This window comes from Trachemys scripta, chromosome 1 (genome assembly GCF_013100865.1).
Source record: "Trachemys scripta elegans isolate TJP31775 chromosome 1, CAS_Tse_1.0, whole genome shotgun sequence".
NCBI classification, from domain to species: domain Eukaryota; kingdom Metazoa; phylum Chordata; order Testudines; family Emydidae; genus Trachemys; species Trachemys scripta.
The window spans coordinates 184,168,057-184,181,826 of NC_048298.1; the positions used below are offsets into that span (position 1 = coordinate 184,168,057).

The 13,770-nt window shown below is 41.9% G+C and overlaps 1 protein-coding gene across 2 annotated transcripts in view; it reads right to left on the reverse strand.

Annotated features, from left to right (window-relative positions):
• SCAF4 (SR-related CTD associated factor 4) overlaps positions 1 to 13,770 on the reverse strand; it is a 76,235-nt gene that overhangs the window by 23,233 nt on the left and 39,232 nt on the right. For both annotated transcript variants that reach the window (XM_034793624.1, XM_034793615.1), the window contains exons 11-16: positions 13,500 to 13,585; positions 8,478 to 8,668; positions 5,674 to 5,774; positions 4,422 to 4,535; positions 3,556 to 3,712; positions 1,230 to 1,384 (exon numbers count right to left, since the gene is read on the reverse strand). In XM_034793624.1, the coding sequence (XP_034649515.1) occupies positions 1,230 to 1,384; positions 3,556 to 3,712; positions 4,422 to 4,535; positions 5,674 to 5,774; positions 8,478 to 8,668; positions 13,500 to 13,585 (804 nt within the window). The remainder of the gene's footprint in view (positions 1 to 1,229; positions 1,385 to 3,555; positions 3,713 to 4,421; positions 4,536 to 5,673; positions 5,775 to 8,477; positions 8,669 to 13,499; positions 13,586 to 13,770) is intronic.

Consider the following 13,770-nt stretch of genomic DNA (forward strand, 5'->3'; position numbering starts at 1 on the left):
CCTCTATAGCCTTGGGGTGGGGCATGAGGTTGTGTAGAGTGCATGCATGGGCTGAATTGACACAGCTAATGAAAGTCTCAAGATTGAAGGCATATGCACTGCATGCGCACCTGAAGCAGAACACCCATAGGGACACTCCTCAAAGAAGCAGCATTACTGCACCATAACAATAGATTTTTCTAAACTTTTAGTGAAGTACTCAAAGGCTAACTCAGTGAAGTATCGAAAACACTAATTTTTGTTCAAATTCTACGGGGTGAGGTTTTTATCTGTATTCAGTTTCTTAGACATAGACTTGCGTGTTCTATTTTATTTTGCTTGGTAATTCACTTTGTTCTGTCTGCTATTACTTGGAACCACTTAAATCCTACTTTCTGTATTTAATAAAATCACTTTTTACTTATTAATTAATCCAGAATATGTATTAATGACGGGGGGGGGGGGGGGGAACAGCTGTGCATATCTCTCTATCAGTGTTATAGAAGGCAAACAATTTGAGTTTACCCTGCATAAGCTTTATACAGGGTAAAATGGATTTATTTGGGTTTAGACCCCATTGGGAGTTGGGCATCTGAGTGTTAAAGACAGGAACACTTCTGTAGGCTGCTTTCAGTAGGTCTGCAGCTTTGGGGCACGTAATTCAGACCCTGGGTTGGTTTTGGAGCAGACGGATGTGTCTGGCTCAACAAGACAGAGTGCTGGAGTCCTGAGCTGGCAGGGAAAGCAGGGGCAGAAGTAGTCTTGGCACATCAGTTGGCAGTTCCCAAGGGGGTTTCTGTGATCCAACCAGTCACATATACCTCATCTCCATCTTCTGTGATTTTTAAAGTTCTTTTGTTACTATCATTGAGACTTAGTTCAGCAGCTAGGATCAGACCAGTTGCTTTTTGCTAAGGTGTGCTCAGCTGGGAAGTGAGACTAGGCTGAAGTTGCACTGCCTTTTTTTTTTTTTTTTTGGTAAAAAAAAGATTGAAGCAGTTGGTATCAGGTAGAAGCTGGATGTGGGAAAAGAAGATTATGTGAGACACACTGCCAGGGTTACCAGTTAGACAGGCATACCAGAATAAAAAAAGGCTAAACACTACCTGAGATACTCTGTGACTTCTGTTTCCCCCATCCTTCCATCTCTATGATTAATTCATGAACTGACAAGTTGAACTATGATTTAAATAAGTTTCTAGTTGCAGCTATCCAGCAGCAAATGGAGAGAAATGAGTAAACAATCTCACCTGTGGAGGAGGTACTGTTATAGGTGCTGGTATGGGAACAGGCATTGGAACAGGCAATGCTTTAGGGATAGGTGACACTGGTTCATTATGTGTAGTTTCTGCACCTCCATTTTGAGCTACTTCATTTTCAGATTTCTTAGAAATTCCTTTCCACTCTACAGGAAATAAATAGAAGCCAGTTCAGTTGAAAGGGTATGAATATTTAGTCACTATCGACTGCTGCTAAGTAAAGTCAATGTGAAGATTATGTTGCAAATAATCAACTAGCTGTCCCTATAAACTAATTGTATGTAAAGGTGTTTCTGAAAATCTCTGTAAATACAGACTGTACAACAAGCAGTCACTAAAGCAAGGCAAGTAAAATAAAAAAAATTCTTCCAATAGTCATTTAACAGCTGATGTGACTCAGTTCTTTGCATTCAGAACTGCTGTTGCATTTCTGCAAAGGATTCTGAAGCACATTAGCAACAATGAAAACAGTGGGATGTTGCTTGGAACAAGCTCTGCAGTCAGTACGCATAATTAGTTATTTCAGGGCAAGGCAAAGGCAGCTTTTCCCTCTGATAATCACCATGTTGGGAGCACTAACATTGTATTACTACTGTGTGGTACAACACACTCCTGTGCAAAACAAAAAGAGAAAACACTAGTCAAGCAACACTAGAGGAGCATTTGCTATAGCTCCAAACTAATTTTATAATGGAATGAGGACATATTTAGGGGAGGTCCCTATTGCCAATCAATGCTTTCTTAGGCCTTGGCTACACTTGCAAGTTACAGCGCTGTAAAGCCTCCCCCAGCACTGTAACTCACTCCCCGTCCACACTGGCAGGGCACTTACAGCGCTGTATCTCCCTGGGAACATCGCTGCAGGTACTCCACATCTCCGAGAGGAATGTGAATAACAGCTGCAGTGGAGTGGCTACGACTCACAGGTGTGAGTGTAAACGCTTGCAGCGCTGTACTAATCACCTTGTCAAGTGGCCAATCCTCTCCATTGTTGTGACCGGCTGCAGGAATGTGGAAGTGCTGGTTTCAAAGCTCGTACCACAGAGAAAAGCAAACAGTTTGCAGCTTGCTTTGAGTGAGTGAGTGAATGAATGAGCAGGGGGCTGGGAGTTCGGAACTTGCAAAATAGAGAGCTGACATGCTCCAAAACCACTCTCTCTCTCCCCCCACACTCCCTGTCACAATCCACCCCCTCCCCACCCCCGTTTCGAAAAGGATATTGCAGCCACATGAATGCTGGGATAGCTGCCCATAATGCACCGCTCCCAACACAGTTGCAAATTTTGCAAGTGTGGCCACACCACTGCGCTGGCAGCTGGCAATGTGGACAGACTGCAGCGCTTTTCCCTACTCAGCTGTACGAAGACAGGTTTACCTCACAGCGCTGTACAGCTGCAAGTGTAGCCAAGGCCTTAGAAACCAGCAGAGAAAAAAGCAAGATGGATGAGGCAAAAAACTACCTGGAGAAACAGTCCAGATATTAAACACAAAAAAGAATAAAACAGCAAGAGAAAAGACAGGAGATTTAGAATGCCATTCTTGATGATGGAACACAAGTGTTGATTTGCTATCAACAGAAATGCTGCACTGAGATGAGACTGAAATAGTGGCTGAGATGATACAAAATGCCTGAAATCACTTAGGTTACTGTAAGTAAAAAAATTTGAGTAAAGCCAATGTGAAGTCTATCCCAGATTATCTCTGAATAAGCTTTCACATATTATCGCTCATTTTAATGTATTCTTGGCTTTTTTGCTTATTAAAGCATTAATTTGGGAGAAAAATGACCCAGAGCTAGCTAAAAATTGGATAGAACAATGAAGAAGGTTGAAATAACACTAATCGGCCACTGAAGTTTCTCACACACATCAATGGCTAAACTGTTAAAATCAACAATAGTCTAGTGTTCCATATCACCAGTTCACAAAAACAGACACAATAACTTCCAACTTTAAAATAAGTTTTGGTCACATGGTTGTTTTATGAACTTCTTAAAACACAACAGTTAGTAATGAAAGCTATCGTTAGCACTTGTGTTGAGCCAGAGCTTGGTAATTCCCATTAAGTGGTCTACCACGATATCTATCACTATTTTCTTATTATAAACTTAACAAAACTTGCATTTTCAGTACACGTGTACACATACAGAAGTCTACGCGTATAGTTTAGGTCAAGACAAATACAATATTTCTATACAATCAATATTAACATGTTTGTAAATAACAGATTTCTATTGAAACAAACCATTCACAGCTCTAGTTAAATCAACCCAAAATAATACATTTGAAGATGATTTAAAAAAATCTGTGTATTTTACCTGGGCTAAGAGTTTCATTGTCCAACATTCCTCCTTCACAAAAACTTTCAAGGTCTTCAGGCTTCACTTTGTCCCACGGTACGTAGGTAACACCTAATTCTACATCCCAATACTGCTTATAGTCTGGTTTAATTCCTTTATTTAAAGCCCACGCAATCTTAAGGGGGGGGGGAGGGGGAGGGGGACAAAAACAAAAACAAAAAAAAGGTCAGAGCCCAACTGCATTTTAACTTTTTTGTTCAGTACTCAAAAAATATGCACTTAAAATTAAACAGCATTCAGCATCACAACATAGGTCAGGAAGCAACAGAAGGAGCTGTCCAACCGGAGCTGCAGGAGAAATTTAGGCAATTATAAATACTGGAATTTAATCAGATTGTCTGGGCTAATTCTTCTATATAATTTTGTAAAAGATGCTATAAGATTTTGGTTTATTTTAAATGATCCCAAATGGTCAGCACTTCATTTCGGTGTCATTCAAGAAGACAGCACCGAACTCTCTAAAACGATATTGGGTCACTGATTTAATATTGATTCAGATGAAAGAATGCCACTACTGAATCAGCTTCACTTTATTTAGTACTCTATTTTCTTTGAGGGTTTCTCCAAAATGATTACAAGACAAAGGGAATTTAAGACAGGCACCCTTTTGTCAGCTTAAGAGAAACCCTTGTTACTGACCTGGAAGAGAAGAAAGGATCCAAATTCCATCAATTTCCATATACCAAATTCTCACCAATAACCAAACTAAGTAGGGCATTCACCTAAGTTACTGAACATCATGCTATATATAAAATATTAAATTTAAAGATTACGGTAAGTTTTAAAACTGTTTGAATCTATTATAAAAGTTTTCAAAGTAGTACCTTTATAGATTTCTGATTGACTTTGAAGTTGCCCCGGCTCAGTTTTTGTAGGGCACGGTAAGCATCCTGTCTGTGAACCATTACAATATAGGCACATCCTCTAGGCGGTATCATCTGTTACAACATGTACAGGAACAACATTATTTAAGCTGCTACACTTGGTAAAACAAAAGGTAACCAATGTATTATTAAACAGAAATACGCTGAAACAACAGTCTTGCATGTCAGGAAGACCTCTGGATGAGTTAGAGAGCATAAACAGATCTAATACTTATTAGTTTAAAAGGATATCCACTAATATCAAGACAGACATTAATATTTATCCATCTAAAATTCCTGTTTAAAGAGAATGTAGCCTGGTAAACAAGGAGGCAAGTACTTATGCCACAATGTAGATATTCCATGTGAGGGAACATGCTGATGAAAAGTACTCCATCCTGAATATGGCTGAGAATAGCATATACAGAAGTAAACTCCAAGATCGTGGCATTTTTAATGGTTGCAGGAGACTTCTTTTCTCCAATACATAAGCACTGTTTTTGTTTTTCTAAAAACTACAAATTGCAACCTACACCTCTGTTTTCAGTTTTCTCTTCAAATGGTTGTAATAGTTTTAAGAATAGTCATTTTTTAAAATCTAATTTTACAAAGCTACCTCTAATTTGTTTTGAGGAATTAGAGGTAGCAGAGAGAAACTACGGCCAAATTATGGATTTTTGTTTTTTATTTTTTAAGTTTCACTGCTAGTAGGACCATAAGCTATATCAAAATAACAAAAAAAATTAAGAGAGACTGCTGTAAGCTTAAAGGAAGGGGAAGAAAAGCGTACTAGCAGAGTATTACATAAACAAGGGTCTGCAATCAAGGGGTCTCCACACACAGGAGAATGGAGGACAACAGCTGTGCAGCGAGCATCCTGCAGCTAAGCTCCTCATCCACCATCTTTCACTTGGGTCTCCTCAGACAAAGCACGGTGCTCATGAAATCGGGGTTCTCTTCTGGGTTAACCCCAAGAATAATGGTGCTTTTAAAAGCAAGTGTCTTGTAGCAACCGTTTCATATTTTCCACAAATCTAACAGTGGCAATAGTTCAAAAAAGATGATGGTATAGAGAAAAAGGTAAGTGTTGATCTTGGGAATGAACACTAAAACAAAAAGTTGTTTTAAATAAATGAGTTGTTTATAAATAAAAGGCCTCTTTATAACAAAGGCCTATCATGACCTTTGCTTGTATTTCACTATTTATACTCACATTTATAGATTCAATCGGGCCAAACTCCTCTAAAAGACTTCCAACATCCTGCTGAGTTGTTCTTTTGTCTAGTTGTCCTACCCAGAGTGTAGTACTACAAACTAGAAGAAAAATAAATTCTGACACATAGGACTTTACTATTAGCACTTTTAAACTTTACTTTTGCAATATAAAGGCTTGCATTAAAATGGCCATTAAAGATAAATTGAAGCTTTTTTTTTGTTAAAAGAAAAATGTTTATAATTCAAGTATTTATAATATTACAAAATAAATATCTTTTAAAACAAAAACATTTGAAAGTTATTTCCTTTTTTCTTACCTGCCAGGAGCTGAATTCAGGGTTCTGTTTAGCCATGACTACATACAACCATTGTTAGAATGTATACACAGATTTCAAAATTATAAATAAATGCTTAATGGACTTGGAATTTTAAAGAGTCATGAATTTTAAAATTTGTGATAGAAAGGGGAAAAAACTTTTTTTTTTACTGCTGTGTCAGTGCAGACCTGTGGATTTCCCAACAAATTATGGTGAATAAACCCCAACAAGGCAAATACTGACTCCCAGTGTTTCACACTTCAGTTGAAGGCCAGGGTGCCAGATTCAAGATAGGTGACAATACATATATGAAAGATCTTGCTAGCAAGGTGGTATCTGGCAGGCACAAGATAAGAGGCCTCCCTTCCAGCAGATAGGATAAATCAATTAGAATGGATGACAGATCCCTCCTCTTAAATGGTTCCCTTCTCTGGTCAGTGTGTTTAAATTTATTACAATTAACTTTATTCTTTAGGTTGAAAATGGAACAGAAGTAGTTCAAAATATAGGCTTCTACAACCACCACTCCAAAAGTAAGTATGGCAGAATTTGACTCATGGCATCTATCCTTTTCCACTCCCCTGCAAGCAGGTATAGAATAACTAACCCTAGACACCCTGGATCTCCCAGTGGCAACTGACATGACAAAGAAATTGGGAGAGAGACTGGAAAAGCAGCACCTAAACACCTGAGGCATTTGGTAGGTCTTTTCACCTCTAATAAAAACATTTGAAAGTGTGCTGCCCAGACGTGTCTGGCTAGTCAAGAAGTCCCTCATTAACAGGCAAAGAAACCCTGCTTCAGCCTTTACCCACAGATATCAAAGAGGATAGGTCTTCTCCTGGACTGACACTAAATTCAAGGTCTCTTATTTTGTCTACTGACTCCAGGAACTACTTCATATCCCAGGGAAAATGTAGAAAAAGCCTCCATATTTCTTTAATCTAGAAATGTAGACAACACAAGGTTCAGTATCAGCTCCCACATCCTCCACGCCAAAGTCCTTCCGATTCAGACAGATCTACAGTGCTGAACAGTAGAAAAGAGGAACCAGGCTGCTCAACTCGTCAAGGCAGACAGTGTGAGAATTGCAAATTTCTTGGGAGAAGCCAAAGAACAAGACTGGGTGCAGACTTGGCTTCCCTCTTTACACAGCCTGAGGAATCCCAAGGTATAGAGGTATTCAAATAAGGCTACACTATCAAAGTATAATAGGACCCACAAAAGGGAGATGGCATGAATTCACTCAAACAGCTTTGGAGTAGGAGGAGAGACGAATCTCACTATGGTTTGGGATTGTTTCTTCCCAGGATGCATCCACGCACACTGCAAAGCCCAACCCAAATGGCACCAAGCTTAACCCAGGCAATCCTTAGCACTGAGACCGACATGGAGGAGACTCATCCCTTTGTCTGGCCTTTTAGATGGCCCTTGTAGAGGAAGAGGAAACAACCCTGGCACAAGAGAGTTCCCATGATCTTTAGGAGACCCAGTCTTCATCTGAGGAATTGGCAACATCAGGAGATGCATCTGCAGTTTGAGGACATTTTCCCCCCTCAGATCCAGGTCTTTGTTTTTGTTTTTTTTCCTCACCTCAAAGTTCCTCTTATATTTGATGGTAGAGATCAGAGGGAACCTGAGGTCATCTGACAGCCCAGGTCTAACTGCACCAACAGATAAGACAGTGGCAGAGCACCATTGTCAAAAGGGAATAGCAACAAAGTCAAATCTAGGACCATCATCAGCACTAAGAAGTCAGCCCTCGTGGTGCTGACACATTAGAATCTCAAGCAAAATGGATGACTTTCCAGCATTGAGAGCAATCTGGCACCAGCACTTGCTGAAAGTGCATTGTCTGAGGCTTCACATCAGTCAAAGATTTCAAGGCCAGACGAGAACCATCATGATCTAGTCTGACCTCCTGTGTAACACAGGCCATAGAACTTTCCTAAAATAATTCCTAGAGCATCTCTTAGAAAAACATCCAATCTTGATTTTGGCATGTTTCTGTAAGAGTTATTTCATTCAGACTAAGGCAGCAACAGTTAAAGCAGCAGTCCCTCCTCCCCCCCGTCTGTCATATTGACCACACAACACGCAATGAGGTCAAGTGTGGCAGGCATCATTAGATTGCAAAATACTTGGGTCTTCTGAGAATGCTCAAAAGTGATTTTTCACTCATTTATAATTCGTCCACAAATCTCTCAAACCTATCAAAGGCATTGTGCCTATTTAAGGGTTTTAGAAGCCAAATTCTATGTTTGAAATTTCAACTGTTTTAGGTGTAAAATTTGTCTGGAATTGTAGCAATTTCTTCAGCCTCACAGAACTCAAACTGCTAAAAGAAATTTCCTCACCTTTTCACAGAATTCACCTGTTTACAGAGAAAATCTTGAGCACCTGAGAAATGATGCTATAATAAGAACCATTTTGCACTAAAGTTTCCTTTCCTTTGAAAGTAAAATCAGCAAAGGAGAGCACTCACCACTAACAGTTTCTGATTTGATTTGAGGAAGGCCTTTTGATCTGCGTTCTCTCTCTTTTTCTCGTTCACGCCTTTCCTGCGACCGAGATCTAGGAGAGTGTCGGCGCCTATCCCGGGATCGGGAACGAGAGCGACGATGACGTGACCTTCGAGATCGAGATCCAGACCTCGATCGTCTCCTTTTTGGAGATCTAATTTTAAATAAAAATATTAACATACAATGCTTTGTCTAAACACACAGTATAAATATCTATTTGACTCATCGGGAGTGAAAGTTCAACAATTGCATTTTTAAAAACTTTGAAATCAAGCATTAGTGTGTGTACACACTAGACATTTATACTTAACAGTACATAGTGTATCCCAAATAAGTATTTATACCAACTGTAAACTTAAGCAACATACTTTATCTATACTACAAATTTATTGTAATTTATTATTCTTTCAACTTCTGATATCCTCTATCACTTTTATTTTACTCTTGTATTATGGCACTAACTCCAATATCTATTATATCACATAACGTACTTGCAGCTATAAGTGAGGAAAACTTTTCTTACAAGATGACAACTAAAAAATTAATAGAAATGTCAGTGAAAAAGACGGTTACCTACCTTTCGTAACCGTTGTTCTTTGAGATGTGTTGCTCATGTCCATTCTAAGTAGGTGTGTGTGTGCTGCGTGCACAGTCGTCAGAAGGTTTTTCCCCTACTGGTATCTATCAGGTCAGTCCAGGAGCCCCCTGCATGTCAAGGCCCTGAGCTCAGATACCCTCCTGGCTGAAGTTATCGTGATTAGGAATGCCACTTTCCATGAAAGGTAGAAGAGCAAGCATGTTGCTATGGCCTCAAAGGGGGACCACATTAACCTGGAGAGTACCATGCTGGTATTGGATGGTGAACTTGAGAGTATAACCTTCTAGTCCCTGAAAAAGCAGCCCACCATCAGGCTAGTGAACACCAATCAACCGTCAACCCCCGGGTGGAGCGCAGAGCTCGCCGTCAGTTGAACCTTTAAGGATGAAACCACTAGACCTAGCTGTTTCAAATGCAAGATGAGGGGTATTGATGCTTTCATCAGATGTACCCTTCTGCATCGCCCAAATTAAAAATCTCTTCCACTTGACCACGTATGTAGCTCTAGTGGATGGTTTCCTGCTGCCGAGGAGGACCTCTCTTACAGGCTCTGAGCATGTCAACTCCATGGGGTTTAGCTATGAAGCTTCCATGCCGTGAGGTGGAGAGAGACGAGGTTGGGATGCTGGATGCATCTGTGGTCCTGGGTGATTAGGTTTGGCACCAAAGGCAAGGCGATCAGAGTGGCTACCAACAGTTCCAGGAGCGTGGTATACCTGTGTTGACAGGGCTAGGCTGGAACTATCAGTATGATAGACACTCTTTCCCTTCTGACCTTGAGCAGGACTTTGTGAATGAGCGAGAAGGGTGGGAATGCATAGACCACGTGGTTCTTCCAGGGAAGGAGAAATGCGTCCGTGATAGAGTCAGGGCTGTGGTTCAGGAAGAAGCAAAACTGCTGACACTTTCTGTTGAGTCTTGTCATGAACAGATCTACCTGGGGAACCCTCACTGTTGGAAGATGCTGTTCATGGTGTCCAGGTGAATGGACCACTCATGGTTGTGGAAGGACCTGCTGAGATGGTCCTCCAGCTCATTCTAGGATCCTGGAAGTAAGATGCCTCTAGGTGTATTGAGTGGGCTATGCGGAAGTCCCACAGCTTGCGGGCTTCCTGGTATGGGGAGAGGAGCGTGCTCCACCTTGTCTGTTTATATAAAAAACATCGCTGTTGTATTGTCCATCATGACTGATATGCATCTACCTTCCAGATGGGATTGGAAAGTTTGGCAGGTTAGGCAAACCACTCTCTGCTCCCTGACATTGATGTGAAGTAAGAGCTCTGCTTAGGACCAGAAGCCTTGAGTCCTGAGGGCCCCTAGATGTTCTCCCCACCCAAACGCTGATGTGTCCGTGAAAGGCACCCCTGTGTATGCCACTTGAGGACTGAGCCAGCATAGGAGGGACTCTATAACCAGAGGTGGGAGCGAAACTATCTTGTCCAGATTGTCTCTGTTTGGTTGGTACACTAACGCCAGCCACGCCTAGAGAGGCCTGAGGCGCAGTCTTGCATGCTGAACTACATATGTGCAGGCGGCCATGTGACCTAGCAGCTTCAAGCAGCTCTGCATCATCGCGGTGTGAAAACGCCTGAAGTCCTCTATGATGGAGCAAATGGCTTGGAAGCGAGGCTCCAGTAGGAATACGCTTGCGTGAGTGGAGTCCAGGATTGCTCCTATAAACGCTCTCCTCTGGGTAGGAGATAGGGTTGACTTCAGCACGTTCAGCAATAGACCCTGTCTATCAAAGGTTGACCATGTCAGGTTTACATACGCCTCTACCTGCACCCTGGAGTGGCCCCTGACAAGCCAGTTGTCAAGGTACGGGAACACTTGCCGTCTCCTCAGGAAAGCTGTGACAACTGCCATGCACTTGGTAAACACCCGAGGGGCTGCTGACAGGCCGAAGGGGAGGACTGTAAGATGAGTGCAGTTCACTACGAACCTGAGGAACCTCCCGTGGGACAGGACTGTCAATATATGAAAGTATGCGTCCTTCAAGTTGAGGGCAGCATACAAGTTCCCCAGGATCCAGGGAGGGAATGATGACGGCAAAGATTCCATGAGAAACTTCAGAAACCTGTTGAGGTTTTGCCGGTCAAGAATGGGTCTGAGATCCCGTTTGGCTTTCTATCAGGAGTAGAATTCCTTTCCCCTTAGCTCCTGAGGAACCTCCTCTACTGCTCTTCAACTTAGGAGCATTTGCACCTCCTGTATAAGAAGTTGCTCGTGAGAGCGGTCCCTGAAGAGGGACTGGGAAGGGGGATGGAAGGGAGGGGAGAAACAGAATTGGAGAGAATATCCCAATTCTACTGTGCACTGCATCCAGCAGTCTGAAGTTATCTGGGTCCACACACAATAGAAGTGAGATAGATGGTTCAAGAAACAGGGAGAGGGATCCAGGATGTGGTCTGGTGCATCGCCCGGGTGCACCCTCAAAAGGCACACTTGGAACCGGAGGGCTGCCTCGCCAAACCCTGGCCTTGGTTGGGTGGGGACTGGGGAGGCCTACGTCTATTGTTCCTGCCCTGCTTCCTGGAGTAGTCCTGCCTAGGCTGCGTAGGATAACAACACGCGGGAGGCTGGGGCTTAGAGCGCTTTCTGTGTGTGGCTGGTGCACACAGCCCCAAGGATTTCAATGTTGCCCATGAATCCTTCAGGTTATGGAGTTTGGAGTCCATCTGCTCTGAAAACAACCCCAAGTCTTCACAGGGCAGGTCCTGTATTGTTTGTTGGGCCTCTGGAGGGAGGCCTGACACCTGCAGCCATGAATTCCTCTTCATGGAGATAGCGGAGAACTTTGTTTGCGTGGCCAAGTCTGCCGCATCCAGGGCAGCCTTCAACAGGGTCCTTGCCACTGCCAGAGCCAGTTGGGGATGAAGGGCTCCCTCCATGAGGAGATGTTTAAGTATGAAGTCCCTCTCTTTTTTAGTGCTAGGACGAAATCCCTTGCAAATCCCACACCAATTTGTCTGATGGGATTCTCCAGGCACCTCAAACAGGACTTGTGGGGATCACCCTTTGGCGTAGGTTTATGGCAGGTCCCGCACGGCTTGAATTCTTGGGATTGAGGCATGCTTCGATCCCTGGGAATGGGGAAACAAACGGGGGTTGGAGGGGAAACTAACTAAGCTAACCACTACTAAAACACTAATTCTACTCTATTTATAAATGCAATAATAGGGGAATGCAAGAGAAGAGACACGCAGCTCCAATGACCATCATGGGTGGTAAGAAGGAATTGAAGTGGCGGTCAGCAGGGCCCTATATGCAGCGCCATGAAGGTGCAACTCCAAGGGGCACCGACCCAACAGGTACCATTAAGGGAAAAATCTTCCAATGACTGTACACACGGCATGCGCACACCTACTTGGAATCGACATGAACAAGCACTTGAGGAAGAACAATACTACTTTACACTATTATTTAAAGCTAAGCAAACCAAGGCCTGCACGTATTTCAAGGTAATCCTCCTCCAAAAAAAAAAAGGTAAAGTGCTGCAAAGGAGTGGCCCTGGTAATTTAGTAGGCAGATTTGCCACATAAATACAGGTGGCTTTTAGACACCGTGGAACCAGTATACCAGGATTCTGTTAGGATATGCTGTCTGTCTTTCTGATAGGCAAAACCTACAACCCACAAAATCATTCAAGAGCCTATGGATCTTTTTGCAAATATAGTGTTATGAACTCTAGAATCCTGGTACAAATTAAATTATGACATTCTGTCTATTTAAGATTTCTCCAGTAACTGCAAAGGGAGAAGTTATTCTTCACTTCTACCAGAAGAGGAGAAATGTGATGTTGATGGCTCTGAAGGACTGTCTCAGTCCACTCAAGTAGTAACTGCATTTCAGAGATATAAGAGTGATTCCTATGTATCTACTGCAGCTACTTATTTGGCCCCCCATTACTGTAGTATCCAAGCACTTCACAATCTTTAAATGTATTTATCAACATAAAACACGCTGTAAAGTAAGGAGGTCATTTTACCATGGAAAAGTGAGGCATAAAGATACTAAGGACTTGTCTACACGAGGAAACGTACTAACATAGTTATACCATATATCCTTTGTGCATACTCTTATTCCTGAATAAGTGTGTCCACATAGGGATTTATCCTATCTCTATAGTGGTAAAATTATACCCGTAAATTTCCCTGTTTAGACAAGCCCTTAGTGGCTTGCTCAAGGTTATGCAGGAAGACCAGGGAATGAATCCAGGATCACCACGTCCCTGGCTACCACACTAACCATAGGGCTATCCTTCCTCAACACACAGACACTTAGTAAAGCACTTTGAATCCTTTTGATGAGATATGCTAAAGTTAAATATATATATGTAAAAAATATACATATATTACCAGCGCTAGAAAAAATTACATTAACTTACCTTGATGCCGATCTAGATCTTGATTTTCTGTTATCAGAAACATGTCGTTTAACTTCCTGAACACAGGGCTGTTCCACCTCCATATCCTAAAATACCCCACAAGTTAAACTACTGTAATTACTGCAAGTATTAATTTTATTCCAGTTTGTGACTAGACTCAATTAGTCTACCAACAAGTTACATGAAATTAAATTCATAGTTAGATATCTAGAATCAAAACCATGATATGATTTTGTCCAAAACACAGATTTTACTGTTTTATTCACCAGTG